This window comes from Spodoptera frugiperda, chromosome 18, assembly GCF_023101765.2.
Source record: "Spodoptera frugiperda isolate SF20-4 chromosome 18, AGI-APGP_CSIRO_Sfru_2.0, whole genome shotgun sequence".
Classification (NCBI taxonomy): domain Eukaryota; kingdom Metazoa; phylum Arthropoda; class Insecta; order Lepidoptera; family Noctuidae; genus Spodoptera; species Spodoptera frugiperda.
Genome location: NC_064229.1, coordinates 4479268 through 4501330, shown reverse-complemented (window position 1 = coordinate 4501330; position 22063 = coordinate 4479268). Strand labels below are relative to the sequence as shown.

Below are 22063 nucleotides of genomic sequence, written 5' to 3'. Positions count from 1 at the left end.
AGCGGGTTCGATTGCTGCTCAATTTGATACTCGTCTGTTTTATGCGGAAACTATGTTACACTCTTGTGACTGCACGTTTAGTGCGGTGGCTGCCGTGCAACGTATAGCGGGTTCGATTCCCACACGGAGAAAGTTTTATGTGATAATTTTACTTAGGAAATGCCATCATCACTTTGCTACCAGGTCGGTGTAGGAATCGAACCCACTACACGTTACACAGCAGCCGATTACACAACCACTGCACCAACTCTCATCTACTATAGTAATCAAAATATTACTGTAACTAACTAAGTTAAAAGTTAAATTCTGATTTGGTAACAAAATAGACTTCTCAGAATCTAAATATAGGTTACATACTATCTCTACTGACCCATTTAATCTCATAGAACTTGAATTCAAGTCAAATTCTTAGATTGCTCATAAGATTTCAGACCTCAAGATTAAAACCAAGTAACTTCGAATACCGAGTCATTCAGAACTTTAAGTAACACTTAAGTTAGACTTAAGTTAACCTCAACTTGATTGGGATAATTTTTACTAATGTAACTTTTATATGTTACTTCGGAACTTTACTATGAGTTTATAATGTGTTCCTTCTAAGTCATTTGGTTGATATTAAACCTAATGCTTTTAATGTTAGAAGCGATTTTTGAATTGGCAAAAAATATGTTTATGTGTGCGGGGATGTTCCTTGCAAGCTTTGGTTAGGTAAAGTAGATATGTTTTAGCACTTTACTATCAATTAGGTATCTATTTGTAAAACTTATTCTGAAATGTTAAGAGCTAAACAGTATGTTTTCAATTTACTCGATTCTCGGTTGTGAATTCGATTCTTGTTCACGACACATTTTAACAAGAACAACATTCGTGTTACGTCTGCAATATTTGTGAGAGCCACAAATTGTTATCAGCATAATGTATGTTTGTAAATACGCCTGTGAATAACTTGTCGTAGTCAGTACCCTTAGTACGAGTTTGCTTTACGTTGAACGAAAACGGCGGCGTTCTGATTGGCCGGTGCGGAAAAACCAACCAATCACAGCGCCGAACGCACTCTCATTACAATTACTTTAAACGTAAATCAAACTCATACTAAGGTTACGGGGCGGGCCATTAGTATAGGTCTAAATTATTAAAGCAATGTATTTTAATCACAAATTACCCAACAGCTCAAACATCCCTGAAGAGAAGAAGCTCCAGTTCGAGCTGGTGCAGGGTCAGACGGAACAGACCAATAAGTGGCACACCTTCGTGCTGGAGCCTGAAGCTGACTCCGCCTACATCAAGCTTGGAAACCACCTGGATTATGAGAAGATCACCGATTATACCCTTACTGTTCGGATACAGGTAATATATAAATGTTTATTTTTTATTAAAACTAATCCCAATAGGACATGACAGGGTGTGAAAATCAAAATTCTAATTTCATTAGCCAATGAAAGAATTTTAGACGCGTATTTTATTATTTAAGTTTGGTTGTTTAAGAAAATCATACTTAAATGAATTTAGGTTTAGTTTAACAAAAAATTAATCGTGTAATAACTCTACAATCAAAATTGGTCAGACTTGTATTTTTACACCTCTGCCTATCACTTTTTGGAATTAAAAATCGAAGTAATGCTATTTTACTCTCTTTTTTCCTAAAATTACTTCCAACTTACTATTATGTTCCAACTTCCAATTAGCTATGTACTCATGTTAATTGCCCAATAACTGCACCTAATTAAGGAACAAAAACCCAAATAAATTTGACTAACATTTGATACAATGACAGGCTAATTTTATTTACACAACTTTGTTTATAAATGCTTAACATATACAATGTAAACATCAACTTGATAAATATGCTAAATCCACAAGTAAACATGGCTACAAAATCAACTAAAAAACCTACTATTTATCAACAGAACAATTACAAATTGGCAGCAGAAACGATAATTCAAATAGAAGTTGAAGATGTTAACGACAATATACCAATATTCAGTGAAATAAGATCAGGTAGTGTACTAGAAAACGAGAACCCAGGCACACCAGTGATGCAGGTCCGAGCCTTTGACGCAGATGGAACATCAGCCAACAACCAGATCACATACGAATTGGGTGATCCAAGCGACCCGTTCGCAATAGACAGCATTACTGGAAACATTACCACATTGAAGATGTTCGATAGAGAAGAGAGGAGTTTTTATAACATTAAGATTATAGCGACTGATAATTCTGAGTCTGCACTGATACCTGGCAAGCATAATGCCGGTCAGCAAGTGTTCCTGATAGAGATAGCTGATAAGAACGATAATCCTCCACATTTTACTCAAGACACTTACGTCGCTGAGTCTATTGCTGAGAATGCTAATATTAATGAGCTGGTTACCGTTGTCAGCGCTTTGGATATTGATACAGGTGAGTTTAGAAATGGATTCTGTTAAAATAATGTTAGAATTGTGATTAATTTTAGTGACCATACGGTCTGAAAGTGAACATTAAATTATCCAATTACCGTCGGTGGCGGCGATTGCTTACCATCAGGTGATAGTTTGCTCGTTTACCATTTTATACCATAAAATAAATTAAAAACACTCAATAGTTGAGGTCATTGATCATAAATGACTGTTGAGTAAATGGTTTCGGGTTCGAATCCCGGATTTAGTAAAGTTTAGGATTGTGCTCAGTGTATAGAATTGGTATGTCCTCTTTGTACACGAGACTTAATGCGTAACTTTTGAAAAGAGGATAGTACATTGAATATCTGGTTTTTTTTTCGGGAATACCATTAATTGTGAACACTGCCTTTTAAAATATTTTTTTAACAATATCGAGTATCGTTCCATGAAATATAAAATTAAGTTAAAAATAAGTAGCAGCAAGAAAACAATTTATATGGTATGAACGAAAAGCTCTTAATGTTTTTTTTAACTCTCCCATTTTAGTGCATTCATTTAAATTTTCACTTATATTGTACTCTCATGGAGGTATAATTTTAAAAGGAATTAATTTAATATGAAATAAAGCTTCGACTTTGAATCTTTATTGTTAATTTTCTGTTAAAAGTATCATTTTTATTGATTTCATTTTAAAATTTGTTAAAACAATTTTAAGTGCGTTCCCGATGAATATTAAATTCTACGTGGTTTTAATTTTCACCTTAAAAGCCTTCATTTTTATTAAAAATTGTTCATACATAACTTACGGTGTTTTGGTATACTTTAATTTAATAATAATGGGATACTTTTAAGTTCATATTTTCTGTTTATAACATAGGTTCTAATTAATTTACTAACTATTCTATGTTATTCGGCTTACTCACGTAATTATTGAATATAAGCCTCTAGTATTGCTTGAAACTAGTCGAGTTCCTCGTCAAATAATTACGTGAGAAAACCAAAAAAAAAACATAATAGTTCATTCATATTTTTTATAGCTGTTTCGGTCACCGCTAACGGTGTAAAAACCAATCACCTAAAATAATGAACGCATAGACAAAACCGCCATCTTTATTATTTCATCCGTCTATTACTACCTAACTAATAAACACCCAAATTCCACAGCATCCGTGGTAACATACAGCATCGTCGCCGGGAATACATACGACGCTTTCGTCATCCGAAACTTCACTGGAGAAATACGAGTTAACAATGAACTGGATTATGAGAATATCACGAGCTATAGCCTGGACGTCAGGGCTTTCGACGGCATCTACGAAGATTATGCCAAAGTCATCATTAACATTGAGAACTTGAACGACAACCCGCCTGTGTTCTTGGCTAATTATACTAAGACTATTGAAGAGGAGAAACTGTATGAAGGGTGTATTGTGAAGGTAAGGAATTTTTATTTATTACTTTTGTTCAAGGCAGACTCGTGTCCGTTTTCTTGTCATACAGTTATCGTATTTTGTCATACAAGATAATAATACTTAGATAAAACGAATCAAAGTTTAGGAGTTGGAGCAAATACGTCGTTTTACGTATAAAATGTACCTAGAAGTGACGTCACTAGTATTAAAAATTAAATTAAAAGTTTTTAAAATTACAAGACGGACATTGAAATAAAAATTAGTCACCTACTCTAGTATTAGCTGGGTAATACAATTTTATGTTTAAAATTATTGGTTTTTGGTGTTGTTTGATTACTCACCAACACGTACGCAATTTACATGACACTTTCTTCTAGATAAACTAATCCTATCTTTACCTCCCCAGGTGGAAGCTTACGACCCTGACATCAAAGACAGGAATGCTCCTCAAAACATCGTCTATTCCCTGGTTAAGCACGAACAGAAAGAGTTTCTCCAAATTGACAACGACGGTTGCCTTCGCCTCACCAAGCCTTTAGACCGCGATCAGCCGCTAGGTTTCACAAGATGGCAGATTTTAATCATGGCCGCCGATCATGGCGGGAGATTGGGTTCTGACAGCCTGAGGTCAACGACCGAAGTCATTTTGGAACTCACGGACATCAACGATAATGCACCGTTTTTGACTAATGTAAGTACTTTTGTGCCACATTCAGAGTCATTTAATGGTTACTTAATCCAGTGCTTAGCAATTTATTTCGAAACAAAATCGTTACTAAGGAATAGTTTAAGTTAATCGTTAAATGTCTCTTTAATTATGCAAGTTTTAGATTTTGTCTTTTGTTTTGTATGTTGCAGTTTGGATCTCTGTAATATTTATTCTAGTATCTCTAGTAAATAAGCAATGATATTGATTTAACGTGATAGCTGGTTTATTTTATATTCGTAGAGACACTCGAGTTAAGTTATTGTGAATATAAAGTTGAATAATTATCACCTCCTTTTACATGGGACTTATAAGACAAATGGTGAAAAGTGGGTGGACAGTGGAATTATGTGCTTCCTTTAGGGATAAAATGCGTGACGATACTATAAAGTTTAATAATGAAAAAGAGAACATCTCTTTCGGATCAGTTAATTATAAATAATAGTTTGTTTATCAACTTTCTTATAAAACTTTCAGTAGGTAATTCTAAAGAAAACGATCTCCCATTTTCAGTTATTATATTCTAATTTCTACAAGTTCTAAAAATAGTTGCAGCATTAGATAATAATAAATAAGTAAAATGGCCGTCTGAATAAACGTGATAGTCTTCCAACATATTTCATTATGCCTACCCTGGCTACCCTGATCGGATGATTGATGGGGCGGTCGATAGAGTATGCATAGACGAGTGGAAGAACCAACTATCTATCATATCGGACGTTGAAACAATACATAAGAATACTTAAGAGGACTTGACACGTTTTCCTTATAATATTTACCAGGAATATACGTGTATTATGTAGGTATAACTTATCTATTTTGGGATATATCAAACCTTACCTAACTATTTTTGTTGTATGTGTTTTAACGTACACAGATTAAGGGCGTGTTTTACAGTATCTGAATAGTCGCTATGTTCTAGATAAATTTGAATTAAGAACGTAATTTGTATAAACTATCTGTTATATAAACTATCTGTTGACTGCCTCCAAGGCTGGGTTCGATTCCCGGGTCGGGCAAATGACTGGTCATTTTTCGGATTTTCGAATATTTCTCAGTAGTAGCACGGAGTCTGGAATTGTGTCCAGTTTATGGTAATAGGCTCACCCCTATTACATGGAACTTATAACACAAATGGTGAAAAGTGGGTGTACATTGTATAGCGGCATTACGTGACGTAATGAGCACCTCTGCCTACCCCTCCGGGGATAAAAGGCGTGCCGTTGCTAATTTGTATGAACTACATACGTACATAAGTTTATCGGATAGTTATACGAAGCAGAGACAGGCGCTAAAATAGTTACGTTTGACCAAATAGGTTGAATATCTGTTTTTAAACGGCTAGTAGCTCAATGTGTTTATTTAAACTTTACAGGTTTTAAAACTGAATGTGTGTCTTTAGCACACACTAAACATTTCCTAGTAAATAGTCCTATAAAAACTTCATTCGTTCAGACTAGACTAGACTAAGACCTAAACTTTACGACTAGTGCTAAATATCTTCCCAATAATTACAACTAGAATATTTATTACAATTTAAGTTATTTGAAAAGTGTAATGAAACCGTAATTCACTAGTAAAGTGGTGCTAACATTTCAACGGACATTTTAAAAGATAGCTATCGGTAAATTGTAGTATCAACGTCGGAGATTAGCGGAAACTATTATTGCGACCATTATAGAAGGATTATACGGCACTTAGATAAATATATCTGCAATAAATACGTCGAGTTTTATTTTTATACTTCAGTGTGGGAGAGTCATGTTTAGGCACGAATGGACCGCATTGATACCACGACCTCACAGAAAACCGACGTGAAACAACGATTGCGTTGGATTTCATCGTGTCCCCAATCTTCCCGATCCCCGATTCCCCAACAACCCTTAAATTCCTAACCCCCAAAAGGCTGGTAACGCATTTGTAACACCTCTGGTGTTTCGGGTATCCGTAATCCGGCGCTCGTTTACCGACTTACTGTAAAATAAGTAATTTTTATATTTCTTTTTACAACATTTTCATTTTTCCACTTGATCAGATCTTTTTGAGAAGTTTTGAATTGTGTTTATAACCCACCAAACGATAATATTAAAGGATAACTAAGATATCGTATAGAAATCTCCCAAACCTCATACCTTACAATTCAATAGGAGCCCAATATAAACCGAAGCGAAGACTCGAAAGGAAATAACCTATTCTCATTATTTTTTATCGAAATTGCTGAATAATGACACCAATTTCGTTCCCAAAAACTGTCCTATTTTATACTATTATCGTGCCATTCAACAATTACTATCGTGAGATTTATCTTGGCATAAATCTCCTACGTTTGAGCTAGATTCCTTTAGAAATGTGTTTGTGTAGGATGGGTCGACATTTGTTTAGGCTTATGTATGATTAATATCATGTTCCCTAGGGGAAGGGAATAATCATTCGTACGTCAAACTTGCAACGTGAACAGTATTGTTTTGTTATTTATGATGGTAGGAGCGTGTTTGTGACTTACGAGCTGTGAGGGGGAGGGGGCTTTTTAGGAGTGCTTGTGTTGAAGTCCTAGAAGACTGTTATTGATATGGTATGGAAGAGACTATAGAAAAAAACTCAGGCATATTTTTTTATTGAATAGACAGAGATCATTAATGTAGCCAAAATACTAGCCATAGTTAATTTAATTAAACTAAATTCCAAAACGTGAGATATACAAAACGTTTATAGGTAGTTTAGATTTTAAAAAGCATTTTCGCAACACCAAGTATGAAATGAAATACTTTTTCTACGCGATCTTTGACCAGCTTTAACTTTCGACCTTAATCCTGTATCGAATGCTAATCCGAAGCAATAACTCATTTAAAAATCCAAAATGGAACCGTTTTACGAGCATTGAATTAAACAGAAGCGTTCTAGCCCTCATATCCATATTCTAGCTCGAACCGGGAGCCACGGCAGCTTATTTTGAATGCGGCCATCCGGTCCGGCTGATCGGCAACGAATGCCGGATTAAGTTCCAATGTTATCTGGTGCCGCAGAATCGTTTGCTCAAAGAATCTGTGGTTCGTTTCTGTCAGCGTTTATTCATTTCGCGATAACGTCACCTTACTAAGCATTATCTATGGCTTAGGGAATGTTAAGTCGGGTGATTCTTGTGTCTCTTTGTGATTTTCTACAATGGAGTTGTGTGGAAGATTAATTTGGCTAATTTGGGGGAGATTTTCGGATAGATGGGTTCGTGTTCGTTTGTTTTTTACTTTTTTTTTCTTTGGTTTGTGGTGGGATTTTTGTAGGCGTGAATTAAATTGGAAGGGAAAGATTTTTCCGTTTTGGGAAGTCGCTAACAATATTGTGTACCTATTTTATTGAGTAAGCTTTTTAATAAAAGTATGTAGGTACTTTCCTTTTAGTCATTCAAGTGTACTGATGTGTTAGCTACTGTATAAAAGGAAAAGTATACAAGACCCCAACCATATAAAGAGTTAATCTAGTCTTGGCAACCACCCAAAATACAACACTGAGGTCCAAAAAGGACATCCGTACCCTAAGGCCACGAAAATATCAATTATTTCGTAAAGCAGCTAAGAATATATGTTCTTATTTTCATTTCGTAAAAGAAACCTTTTTCATATTGCCAATAAATCAGCTAGGTAGAGTAAAGCTACCTTCGTAAACGGCCCGTTACATTATATTATGGAAATTTGCCGCATTTTTCTATCTTATATGTTTGTGTGTCTGTCATAGTCATAGAGGCCTTTTGATGGGGGTAAGGATGTAGTGTTTATATTGCCGCGGACATTCGTCTGGTTTTTGTAGGGAACCTGAATGAAAAGATTGACTGAGTGATGATATATGTCTTATAGGAGATGAAAGAATGTGATGGACGCTGAAGAAATATGTAAGGGTTATTGTATGCGGTGTTTGTATCTATGATAATAAATGGTAAACTTCTAAATCCTTGACCAAATTTCTTTCTTTTATGTAGGTAATATTCCTTTTGAATGATTCTGATTTTTAGACTCCTATATCGGACTACAAGTAATGAATATCACCTTCATGATAAGTTAGGTCTAATAAGAGGACTCGGTGCCTCCTTTAGATGCAGATGGCGATCACTGGGAAGGTTTTAGTGACGTTAAAATTTAGTTTTCTCCCCAAAAGCTAGGCTCTTTTGAAAGATTTCCCCGTCCACAATAAAATAAAGGTTAGGTCGAGAAATCTGTCCACAAATATAATTTAAAGTTCTCTAAGTTTACCTAGAGAACTAAATTAAATACTCCCATATAAAATACCTGACTTCCAATATGTAGTAATTAAAATACTCCCTAACAAAAAGGTATCACATTTTAAAGAAGATCCAAAGCAAAAAGATTGTAACTTTTCGTAAACGGTTTTTTTATAGGATTATGGGCACTCAATAAAAGTGAACGAGATTCAATTAACACACAACTTTTATACAAGTTTTAATTTACTTTCGCGAAATTACCTTTCGATAAATTTTCTTTAAGTAACTCATATTCTGTCATTATTTTTTAATCGATTTTAATATATCTTACGAATTGAGCCTGATATGGGTAAAGATCTTTTTTAATTTTATTAAAATTGAAATAAAATTGTCTTTTGATTAAAAGCATTATGATTTTTAACTAATTTTTTAATATAAATTAACTTTATTTCAAATATTATTCCCAAGATAAGGTGCCATTTGTGCAGTTTACTAAATTAATTAGGTACATAAGCCTAAACTACATTTTTTTCATAACCCGATAAGAACATAGAACGGAGATTTGTCACTTTAGAAGATCCCAATCACAATATACTTTTTTTACGAAGACATTATAAAAAGAAAATGTGCGTCAAAAACACGTACCTATCCACCAATCCTACACACACGTTTTCGAAATTCACAACCGAAATAAAAAGAGAAAAACCTTGCTCTTTTCCTACCCACTTTTACGTAAATACAAACTCACGTTGGGCAGGCCCAGTTGTCAATTTTTTATGCAAATCCACTACCTATGGATGTTCAATTTCTTATTTTGGATTGCGATCCTTTGGTCCTATAATCCACGAAGGGTTGCTTTAATTTCCATTTCGGAGATCCAAATGGTCCTCAGGAGGACTTTAGACTCCGGTGATGGTCATGTGACGGCGAAACTCGTTGACATTTTCTTGAAAAAGGTTCTTATTTAGATGCGTCTATCAATGTTTTTAAAGACGATGTGTGCGAATTTGGCTATTTATTTAGGGATCCATTTGGCTTTTAATATAACGCATTTTTTTTAATATCACGTTGTTATATAAGAGCTATTATTTATCTACACGACTGTATTGCTCCTGTAACATTTTGGAAAAGATTTTTCGTTCGTTTCCACATTTTATTTAACCAAGCGATTTTCGGTTGAAAAATATGGTTCGTCGTTCGATATAGCGTATATTTCGACCAAAAACCCGAAACGCGAGACCGATATTCATAATAATAGTATTATATTTCCTTTGCAAAGCTTAGTACTAAAGTTACCTCGTATTTTGAAGTACCTTTTTCGGTATTCTGGCATTACAACGCGGTTTCTAATACAATATCTTAAGCCGCGAGGAATAATGTAAGAAAATTTATTCTCCTGTTTAATATTCGCTGGGTTCATTGGGATATCGGAAGTATTTTTTGCCATATTATGCATAAATACATATAGAATAGCCGTGTGATAAGAACAAAGTTATATGAAGGGGCTTGCTAATTTTTTCAAAGCAGAAATGTCGATTTCAATTTTGATTATTCAAATACGATCTGATTGGTGATCCGCAGAATATGACGATGTTGTGAACTCGTCTTTATATCGGTTTTTAAAACCATCCTTCTAGATGTGGTTTTTTCAATAAGAGGGAAGAAATTTGTGGAAAGTTTGTAGAATAATTAAATACTTTTGTAGGTAAATGATTATTGAGGTATGTAATATTCGTAGCAATTGACGTTCCATTGTCTCTGCCTACCCCTATAGGAGACAGGCGTGAGGTTATGTATGTATGTATGTAAATGAATAATTTATTTAGGGAGAGGTAAGAGAAGAGATCCACACTGCAATACTAACGAAACTATATTTAGTTTTTCTTTAAATTAGAACTAGAAAAACATAGTAAATATCCCGTTTCCAGTTCTAATTCTAGTTTCTATAAATTATTTAATGATTTTAGTTATGTATACTACTTAATAGATTTAATTTTGTTTTCCTACTAAACAATTTTCAATACATGTTTTTCTATTACAATATAATTTATACGTACTTAAATACTAACAAAATATTGTCCCAACAGACCCAGCCCGTTATTTGGTACGAGAACGAGCCTCCGGGCCAGGTTGTGATCCTGACTGCGAAAGATTACGACTCAGCAGAAAATGGCCCGCCTTTCACCTTCGCCCTAAACGAATCCGCGTCATTTGATATTCGCTCCAAATTCCATATACAAGGTAAGTCTGGAAAAATATTAAATCGACCTAAATCAAGTTCCGTTTAAGCGTGCTTTTCCACCAGTGTGCTATGCTACGCTGCTGTGTTTCGTTTGACTTCCACCAATCTTATTCATTGGTGCTCATGGCTTAGCACTGAGAAATGCGTGGCTATGGATGTGTGCTATGGATACGTGCTATGGATGTGTGCTATGGATACGTGCTATGGATGTGTGCTATAGATGCGTGCTGTAGACGGTTTCCCTAATATTGGTACATTGCGTACTCGAGCTGCTATTTTGCGGCGGCACATTTTCATAGCACATTTTACTCGCACCGCTGTATATAGCACATCTCTGGTGGAAAAGCACCTTAAAGAAACCCTGTCTCTGTCACTCCTTTGTGTGTATTTGTCTCTTTCACTTAGGAGTGGCTGTCAAAAGTACTGATTTGTCCACACCTCAAATATCTGATTACAACAGCTTTAATATTATAGCAGTAAAGACTGTTTTCGTTTACAATAGATATTTGTTCTAGTTTTATTGTCGAACTAAATTAGTATTTTGTATCTATTAATGGCTTGATTGCCATTCGTAGACTAAAACTATTGTAGCATTGAAAGTTTATTACGAGCATCGATTGTGCCTTAAATAGACAAGGTTATTAGGACATTGGCTTCCACCAACAGAGTTCTTATATTTTTTATCTTATACTAGATCTGTCTAAATTTGATCCTTACAAAAAGATACTCAAGTTAAGAGTTTACCGTAGTTGAAAAATGAACGAGCAAAATCATTCTCCGAAATCCGAAAAATATGTTTCGAGCCAGACCTTCCCACAATGGAGCAATTGACACAAATTCCACTAAACTCGTAGCTACGTAGTGACGGGAAACTTCCCCGATTCGTCTTTGGAGCAATTCCATTTCAATTCAGCGGCACCCATTCGCGAGCGCTAGAAATTTTCCGAGAGTCGCCCAAAATCGAGTTTCGATCAATTAGTGTAGTTAACATGCAATAAATGGCGTGCCAAGCCTAAGTCTAACTTTGTTTGCGAAGTGCCAATTCAATTTTGGTCCTCTCCATTTGGGTTGGCGTGTTTATAATTTTGTATATTCTCTCTATTCACTGAAAGATTCGCTTTTTAGTTCGTTCAACTGTCGAACTTTTTGCAGTTAGTTGATTGTTTTTGTTTTATAGTGACTCGCGAAGAACGGAGTTGTTTTCCGAACATAAAATAGACTTTATAACAACATAGTCACTTAGTTTTGTATCGTCAGCCAAGTTAGATTAACCGGTCTCTGTCATAAATTATTTATTGAGACATAATGACAGGAAAATTATGTATTGTTAGTAATTTCGATAAAACCTAGCTCTTTGTTTGATTGTCTGTCTAGCTAAACACACATTTATTTTGAGTGACGATTCTATAGGCGGCGTGTCCTCATTAGTGCTTTTCAAATAGGTAATAAATAGTACTCGCATACTTTTTCATGTCATTGGAGTAAATAGTTTAGCTTTTTTTGTAAATTACAAGTATGTATTAGACTTCCATTAAGCAAACGAGTATAAATAAATTGTGATCGTTACTTTTCTAACTGAAGTAGGCCGTAGGTTCCACGTACGAACGTTCAATGTCATTTGACAACTAATCTTGACGTTAAAATGAAACAACTTACAGAAGTTTCTTACACTCAATTATAAGTTTGTAGAAAATAAAGTTTAATTGGTTCTTAAAGATATTATTTCAGCTCGAACAGACATGCTCCTTTTAGCATTAATAATGAATCGATTTTTGGCCTTTTTCGTCGTGAGGACAACTTCGCGTCGTCAGGAAATCAAGGTGCTTTTCCATCAGAGATGCGCTATGCTACGTTGCTGTGGATGCGTTTGACTTCCATCAAGCATATTTATTTGTACTCATAGTTTAGCACTTATAACGTAAACACTCTAATATTTAAAACAATAAGGATATAATTATATATTTTATATTTTTAGGTGTTAAGATATAACCACTTATGGATAGACTGACTAGAAGGCAATTTCATGAGCCTCTAGTGTACTTAATAATAGGATAGAACTCCAATACCCAAAAGTCTATAAAAAGTTAATAGTCTGGCTATAACAAATTGGCAAATGTAGCGAGAAGACTTGAGTTTAACCGTCGTACTCAGAGAGAGACATTTAATGATTACTTAAACTATCATTTAGTAATGTATTTATTCCGGAAATGAGTGCTAAGGACTGAGTTAAGTAATCATTAGCCCATGGTATGTCGGAATGCAGATCGACGCGAGACACAATGCGTTTTCTATTATGTCTCATATACCGACAGACAAGAGGTTAAATGACTAAGTACGGCAGTGAGTTGATATTGTTAAACCAGGTCAAGCTACTGTTGAGCTGATCAATGGTGGGTGTAAATCATCAAATAGCTGTCAAGTTTATAGACTACATATCATCGGCAATTGATTTACTGTAGTAGGGGTATGTCAAAAAAGAAATATGGCTGATGACTCCATTAGGGCGGTTGAAGATTAATGTAGCGAGTGATTTGGATTTTAAGTAGATACTTATACTTAACATTGTATGGTTTCTGGTTTTGTCGTATCATTTGTCTAGTTTTGCAGGAAATAATATGTATTATGGTAGTTCGAGTTGGATTCAAAGATACGCTTTTATAGATTCTCTTACAATCCAATTTTAATTTGACAATCTTATTTCAAACTCTCATGTTACTCATCTTTTCAATTTAGACATTACAATGTATGGCAATAGAATCGTCCTAGTTTAAAACCATTCGAAATTATAACTGTATTTCGTTCCACAGGCAACATCCTATCAACACTCGTCTCTTTCGACCGTGAACAGCGCAAAGAATACAAGATCCCAGTGGCCATCACTGACTCCGGTACTCCTCGACTGACGGGCGTCTCCATCCTTCATGTGGTGATCGGAGACAAGAACGATAACCCCATGGCACCAGGACACAGCGACATCTTTGTTTACAATTACAAGGTATGTGACATTTCAAAGCTAAAACCTTTTTGGTTAAACCAACTTTTTTATTTTTCGTTTCTTTTTTATAGCTTTGTAATTCGAACGTGGCTTGTTTTTTTTTTTATTTGACCACAATTTTGTTTCGTTATTTCAAATCTAGAATGTTTGGGTAATAGAGAACTTTTTATTTTCATCGTCGATATTTTTAGTTTCCCAACCTTAGCCTCTGGCAATGTAAATATCATATTTCTATTAGAAATAGTAAATATACCGGAAAAATGTTAAAGGCTTTTGATATTTACCTACATATTTAAAGGCCAATTACATTCCGAATAAAGTGGACCTACAAAGGCCAAAAAAGATTTCTGATCCCTTCAGGGACCATCACATATTTCCTTTGAGCCTCCGAGTAGACCTTTTAATATCGTTCACCTAGTTTCCTGGTTACGTTTAATTTAGCGTAAAGTTTTTATTAAAATGTACATATTTTTTTATTAAATTTGACCATCCAGTACAGTTAGAAAGCTGATATTCTCGATGATATAAAAAATATTGGGTTTATTTTTACATCGAGATTGTCACCCTGCATAGAATTGCTAAAAATAGAAATTTGAAATTAGAAAGCTTGTATTGTTGACGCCATTCCTCTTTTTTTTATTTCCATTTTTAGAATTCCGAAAATGGAACGTTCGAATTTATGGTTCTTTTTATTCTGTGTAGTATTTTTTTTACGTTTAGTTAGTCCTCACTTTGTTAGATATTTCTAGTGCATGTAACTATCTATCTCGATGAATTTAATTAACAAAAATTGTTTTCTCTAATGCTATCAGCCGGAAACGTACTTCAATGAGATTTTGTACAGTTGGCGGTATTATGTGAGTATTATATTGGCATTATAGTTTTTATTTTTGTGTTTCTTTTGCTTCACGTTTTGTTTTTCCTTCTACACTTACTGTCAAATTGTATTGGATGGTATTTGTTTTATGTTATCGTTATTTTCTTCTTTGGTTCTGTTTTATTTCTCTTTTTTTGATGTTTAGTAGGTTATTAATATTGCATTGAAAAATGTGATGGTTGCGTCACTAATGCTTGTCTTTTGGTCAGATAACTAGAAATTACCAACAAAAATTACTTAGGTATTCAAAATCAAATCTAAATTGAATACGAATAGATTATCAGGCGACATTCATATCGATTCAACTATCGAGAACATATTTTGTCAATTATGATTTATAATTAATTAACTATGTGCCAAACCGACTGTTCCGCGATGATTATTGGCAAATCCAATTAACGGGCCAGCCGTTAAGTGACGCATAATAACAATATGATTTCAATTGGCTGTCGGATAATTCGGTTAATTGATATAAAGCATCGATTTTAGCACCGATTTTGATATAACTTGTATAGAATCTGTGGTTAAGTACGTGTGAAATCGAGAAATCGGGATTTAGAAAATGGTGTCCTAATTGACGGGTTGAATTAGTGTAGATGGCGCTTTTGTGTCAAATATGGCGGGGTTTTAATTAAAATGTTCGTTTTTAGCAGTTAGATTAGGGATTTTTAGTCTGTATACTTCAGTATCTTCATTGTTGAGTACTAGGTTTCAAATTTAACCTCTGGTTGGTATTAGAAACCATTTATTGCTAACTAGCGTCTTCACACGACAATGGGATAAAAGTATCCTATCACCCAAGTCAGCTCATACCCTGTCTGTATACCAAATTTCATCAAAATCCGTTCAGTACTTTCAGCGTAATTGACGGACAAACATCCAAACAAACAAACTTTCACATTTATAATATTAGTATGATAGAAAATGACCTTATTACAAACAGAAAAGTAAAACAATAACTATTTAAAGTTGCCTGTAATTATAAAACTTGTCATTATAATCACTTCCTACTACATTCCTACAAAAACGCTATGTTATTGTATTGTATAGACATACTGTATATATGTATATGTTGGTACGTACAGACAAAATAATCACGTACCAACATAATTCTCTTCGCCCAATTTCTGTAGCACCTTTATTTGTTAAACGATTCCTGAATTATTTGTTTTCTTCATACAATTTGTATTCTGTGCCAGTACAATACGAAGAAAACTGCCGCGTTCCTTTAGTGTTTGTATGCCATTGTTAAGCTATCTATCGGGTTCGATACTCGAACTTAAAATAGTATTTTAAAGTTTCATGCAACGTCACATTAAGACATATATAGTAATGCTGCTATACAATGTACATCCACTTTTCACCATTTGCTTTATGAATCCCATGTAATAGGGGGCTGAGCCTATTGCCAAAGACCGAAAAAGAACAGTATTTAATACTTTGCCCGGCCAGGGAATCGAAACCGAGACCCTTCTCTGGCAGTCGCACTTGCGACTACTCGATCAGAAGGCAGTAAAGTTTGATACTATAATCCAATGTCTGTATTACAGAAAAAGACGTAGGTTTATATAAAAATGTCAGATAGAACATATAACATATTATATAGAAGAAATAAAATTAGCCTCAAACTACTTACTAAAGTCAAAGTCAAGCTCTTTTTGATGATATTGCTCATGTAATGCCCGATAATACCTAGTCTTTAAGACTTACAAACATAATCCCTTTTACGACCACTAAGTAATCCGTAAATACTAGGCTGTAAGACCCTAAAACAATCATGAACCGGTAAAAAAACGTCCGAAAATGTCGGTCACAAAAGGGGCTGAGCGATAATCCACGAACCGGCTAACAGTATTACCGATATTTTGTCTCCTTAAATACATCCCCGTTTAATAGACCTATCTCAAACGTACGTCCAACCGTTTACCGTCCAGGTACATTTTGACCCCAACTCCTGTACCTTTGTTTACATTTAATTCAGCGGTTTCCCCTCAAATGAATTATCAAGTCCACAGATTTAACATAACCTATAAACGTTAACGATTATGTACCTGCTTTATATAATAATATATAGCTGTTAAAATGTTAATTTTCCGTTTTAATGAAACTCAGTTTAGTACGGTACTATACCTATAAACTTGGATTATGTGGGCGAAGGCACATTTTTACGGCTATGCCCTGATTTTCTTTACGTGCATGCTGGATGTGGCATTGAGCTGACGTCTCAACTTTAAATAAGGGTTCAGAAGTGTGTCAAGAGATTTAAATGAGGGTTTAATACGTAAAGTGATCGGGAGACCATTAGCAGACCGTTGGCTGAGTGTCCGTTTGATCTAAGAATAGGCCACTCTGCTCGCTTTTTAAAACTTAAGAATACATCGGTCCTTTGAAATTATATATGTGCTGTTTTACGTTTTGTTCCTCTTAATTTTGAGGCGGCTTTTGTTTTAAATATGGTCTTTGTGTTGGTTTCTTTTCAATGAGGTGGATTTATAATCCACATTACAATGTTCTTCCCTCAGATAAGATACAGATTGATGTTGTAGATCTTAATGAGAGCATTTATGAAGCCAAAGTCAAGTCAAAATAATTATACTTGGATGCGAATATCCTGAAATTCACTACACTAAAAATGTAGCCGACGAAGATAGCTTTAAATGTTTAGGCAATTTACAAAATTAACACAAACTATGTAGGTAAACAAAATTATGCAAACCAGTTTCTAGAGCGTACACTCAAAAAGTTAAACCTCATACGTAGGTATTAACTTTTAGAGACAGTGCTACTATATTTAAATTGACAAAAAGAGAAGAAAAAATAAAAAGGAATCTCCATGCACACTGTACGTTGTACGCAATCTGTGTGAATCAAGCGAGATTCATTTAAAACTCGGAGCTTAATGAAGGCGACTTGCCACAAACACGCTTGTGCCTCGTTCAGTACGTGTGCCACTGGAATCCAGTTACTTGAATGTTGATTAAAAATATTTTGGCTGCGCTAAAGTTTCGGAGCACCTAGTTTAACTTGTAAGTTAGTTTAGTAAATTAAAAATGTGTCGAATTAAAGTTGTTACTTGTTATTCGTTGCTTTGTAAATGTTTCGGTATGAGGTTTTGGAGTTTTCCTAATCCTTAAAATGAAACAGCTTCGGATTCGAGGAGTAGAGAAAATAAATTGCTATTTTTAAAGACTAAAATTAGCTGTTTAACTTTATATTCAATTATTCCTCATTATAAGTTCAAACAGGAGTACTTTTTATTCTTTTTCTAATCATAAAATTAGCTTATAATAAAAAGTAGGAATAAAAAAAATCTTCTTCATCTCTCGTCCAGCCTTCCATTCTAGTGAGTAACTGACCACTGGAGTACAAAGGGGGCTTAGTCTCGTGTTCGTTTTAACGATCGGCTTACGTCAGTCCCTTATAAACCAGGGATTGACCAAACCCCCACAAACTTTTAGAATGGCCCCCCTACGCTATGATTGATTTGTTACGAATTAACTTTATAAAATTAATCGCCTACTTATGTATATTGAAAATGCGAATATTTGTGATAATATGTAAGTATAGGCATGTTACTCTTTCACGCCAAACCCACTGAACTGTACCATTAGTACAAGTTTGTTTTACGTTTAATAAAAACGGAATAAGATTGCGCGTTCGGCACTCTGATTGGCCGTTGCGAATGGACCAACCAATAACGCCGTCGCTCATTTCGATCTCGATAAACGTAAAACAAACTCGTACTAAGCCCTTTGAAGGGGATGGAATTTATCACAGCGATAGATTATTATAATATGTTGTATTGTATGATAAAGCAGCCTATATGTAGCACCCTTTATCCCAGTAATTCAGCTGAAGCCGCTAGTAGAAGCTACTATTACATAATGTAACATTATAGCTAAGCCTACAAAGCGTAGGCTGATATAAGTCTATAATACACCCACTTCTAATTCGATGCTATTACGTATTCCTATTGTCATAGATGACTAGACTGTTGACAAACAGAAAGCACTTCGAGCTCAGTGTAAATACTGAGAATTTTTAATTTGGGTAACCTAATATCAGATAAGCTAAAACCTAATACTTAAATAGCTTTTATAATAGGTAGGTATACGTATCATTCTTCTTTGCCCAGTAACCTATGGTCATTTTTATCCGACTACGTAGATAATCTAGTACCTATGCCTTTTTTTTCTAAGGGGGAAAGTCATCCAATGACTTCTCCCGCCTTGGAATCTGGTATGCTAAGGGAACAACCACTGAAAAATAATCCGAATCCATTATCTTAAAATATTATAAATGTAAAAGTTTGTTTTTGCGTTGGTGGTTACTCAATCACGTCAAAACAGCTGAAGGGATCGGGATGAAATTTGGAACAGAGGTAGATTATGGTCTAAAATAACATATCGGCTAACTTTTTATCCCACGAGAATGTGGGCGAAGGCGCGGGTAGATTGTAGTTACATGATTTAATATAATTCAATATATATTTACTAGCGTAGATGTGTACATCGTTGCTTTGATGTGGCATAAGGCTCTTCCTTTATTAAATGAGACTCACTTTACTAACAAAAACTTGATAAACAAGACATTTCATATTTGCACCTTCGATAAAACGCATATAGTAGTTTGCAACCAAAAACCAAGGGCCAAAATTAGGCTGTTTCCAATTAGAAGTTACTCAGTTCAACACCAAATTGCAATTTAAAGTTCCGGTTAAATGAAGTCGACAGTTTGGAGTCGCTTTAACTATTTTGGTTAAATATTTAACTTCACATGTAACGCAGAAAGGTTTTCGCTTGGGTTGTGCACTGGTTATTAAGTAAAATTAATTGTTGTTCATTATTCACGTGGAGATTATCGTTGAAAGGTAATTACAGTGACAGCTACACTGAAACTTAATAAGAATATAATTTTCTTTCGTGTAAATTTGTTGAAATTTAACCTCAATGACCAATTTGTGTATGAAACTGGATATTTTCGCGTTATTTGCATTAATGTAGTCACTGTCAAGTTAATGAATTCAACTTCTTCTTTTAAGTGCGGGAGAGCAAGCAACTTTTCGTTGTGTAAGTGAGGTTACAGGAGACAATTATCCCCTTCCCAATCCCTGATTCCCCAATAACCCTTAAATTCTTAGCCCCCAAGAGGCCGGCAACGCACTTGTAACGCTTCTGGTGTTTCGAGTGCCCATGGGCGGCGGCGATTGCTTACCATCAGGTGATCCGTCTGCTCGTTTACCGGCTTATGTCATAAAAAAGCTTTTATCTGAAAATAAAGTTTTTAACACTATCCAGGGGTGTCGCTGACAGCGTTTAACTAATTCATCAAAAACGGTTCAGCTATTTAGGCGTAACATGACAAATGAATAATGGAATCTCGATCTACACACATTTCATAGGGATGCTAATGTTACCTAAGAAAACTTTCTCGATCTCAAACTTGATTAATTTTTCAAAACTCTCGACTACACTTAATTAAAAATTGAACTGTTTATTACACAAAAAAATGATTAAGTTATCTGCAAGTAAAGTAAAGGGCTCACATTTTGCGGGTCCTGGATAATTAACAAATGAATTGGAAAATTACCGATCCGCACTCGAACCGAATAAAATTGCTTTTAATTAGTTATCGTCGAACATTATTATTAAAAGTAAGCGCTTTGGGAACGTTTTATAAAGGGCATTTATAAATGAATGCTTCGTTGTTGAGAATATTAACGAAACAGTATAGAAATAATTAACTTTTTGAAATTTAATAGGTATTTTAGAGTGTTGTTTTACGGGGCATGAAAGGACAAAGCGCCAAGATGAGGCTTTTGATCTTTGAATCAAAGTTACGTAGTGAACATAACCTCAAAATGTTTGTTGTGTTAAATTGTAACACACACTTTTTCTTCACTTATGTTAATCATACTAGTTTTCAGATTATTTGCTATTACTGAGACTTAACAATAAATGAATAAAAATAATATTTATTTATTACTGCCTCATTCGTCGAGTAGTCTCAAGTGCGACTGCCAAGGGGTCTCGGGTTAGATTCCCGGATTGGGCAAAAAATTACTAGGCACTACTAGACACTACTACACTAATGGTGAAAAGTGGGTGCATATTGTACAGTGGCATTACGTGCTGTAATATGCACCTCTGCCTACCCCTTCGGGGATAAAAGGCGTGACGTTGGAGTAAAGATAATATTTTGTCCAACATGACTAGAGACTATTCGTCTATGCGTTCAAAATTTCTAGAATTGTTTGGTTAGCAAGTTGACTTGGTTCTAGTACCGTAGTCACTCAGACGAAAGTAAAACAGTTTGTTTAAGATCTGTAATAGTTTTTATTCATTATTTTTCTGTTATTTCTCTTTTATATGTCTGCTCTCGTCTCGTCTTATTTTACTTTTTTAATTTCTTTGGTCGTTTCGTTCTTTAAAGTTTATTGTTTTCAGTTGCGTGCGTACTTTCTGTGTCAATAGAATTGCTGTGTTTTATTTCATTTTAAATTGGGTGCACGGGAGAGCACCGCCAAGTTCGCTGTTTAATTTTGCGCTGATATAAAATTTAACTTTTATTATTTGTATTTATTAGTGTTGACTAATAATTTTTTTTTTTTATTTAACAGGGTGAAGCTCCTGATACAGAAATTGGACGAGTATACGTCGATGACCCTGATGATTGGGACTTGGCTGACAAGAGGTTTATGTGGCTACCGTCCTACGAACAGAGGAGTCCATATTTCGACATCCATAGCAACACTGGCATGATCACGATGAAGGAGGGAACGCCTAACGGCACTTATTTGTTGAGGTTTAATGTGAGTATTTTGCATTTTCATTGATTAAGTGTGTTATGTTAGCAGAGGCACAATCAGACCTAGAGAGCGCCCCAGGGAAGCACCTCAAAGGCACACCTAATGTTTTTGGCGTCACTGCCGTCGCCACTCTGTGAGCAGTTGGGCATGCCCATCTTGCGGCGCCCCTCTGAAACCTGGTGCCCTGGGTACTTACTTAGTATAGGGATAATACAGGTCCGGGTACAGGTAGACTTGCTTTACCTTTACCTAGTGTTTGGTTCGCGACCTATGTGGTAGATGCTATGAATGCACCCAGTGCAGCCGCGTTATATTGCTACCTCAGCAATGGTGGTCGAATGCAAAATATTGCATCAAACATCTAGCTATCTGCTTTGTTGCCGTGCAAGTTTGAATATTTAGTTAACAGATATGGGTTTAAAATCTGAGCAA

General features: G+C 35.0%; 1 protein-coding gene across 2 annotated transcripts in view; it reads left to right on the top strand.

The window, feature by feature from the left end:
• LOC118278161 (DE-cadherin) overlaps positions 1-22063 on the top strand; it is a 244394-nt gene that overhangs the window by 198178 nt on the left and 24153 nt on the right. The window contains exons 8-15 of one of the 2 annotated variants that reach the window (XM_050700365.1): positions 1170-1347; positions 1908-2400; positions 3546-3817; positions 4200-4484; positions 10797-10950; positions 13759-13946; positions 14759-14803; positions 21443-21634. In XM_050700365.1, the coding sequence (XP_050556322.1) occupies positions 1170-1347; positions 1908-2400; positions 3546-3817; positions 4200-4484; positions 10797-10950; positions 13759-13946; positions 14759-14803; positions 21443-21634 (1807 nt within the window). The remainder of the gene's footprint in view (positions 1-1169; positions 1348-1907; positions 2401-3545; positions 3818-4199; positions 4485-10796; positions 10951-13758; positions 13947-14758; positions 14804-21442; positions 21635-22063) is intronic. The other variant, XM_035597257.2, reaches the window with a different exon arrangement.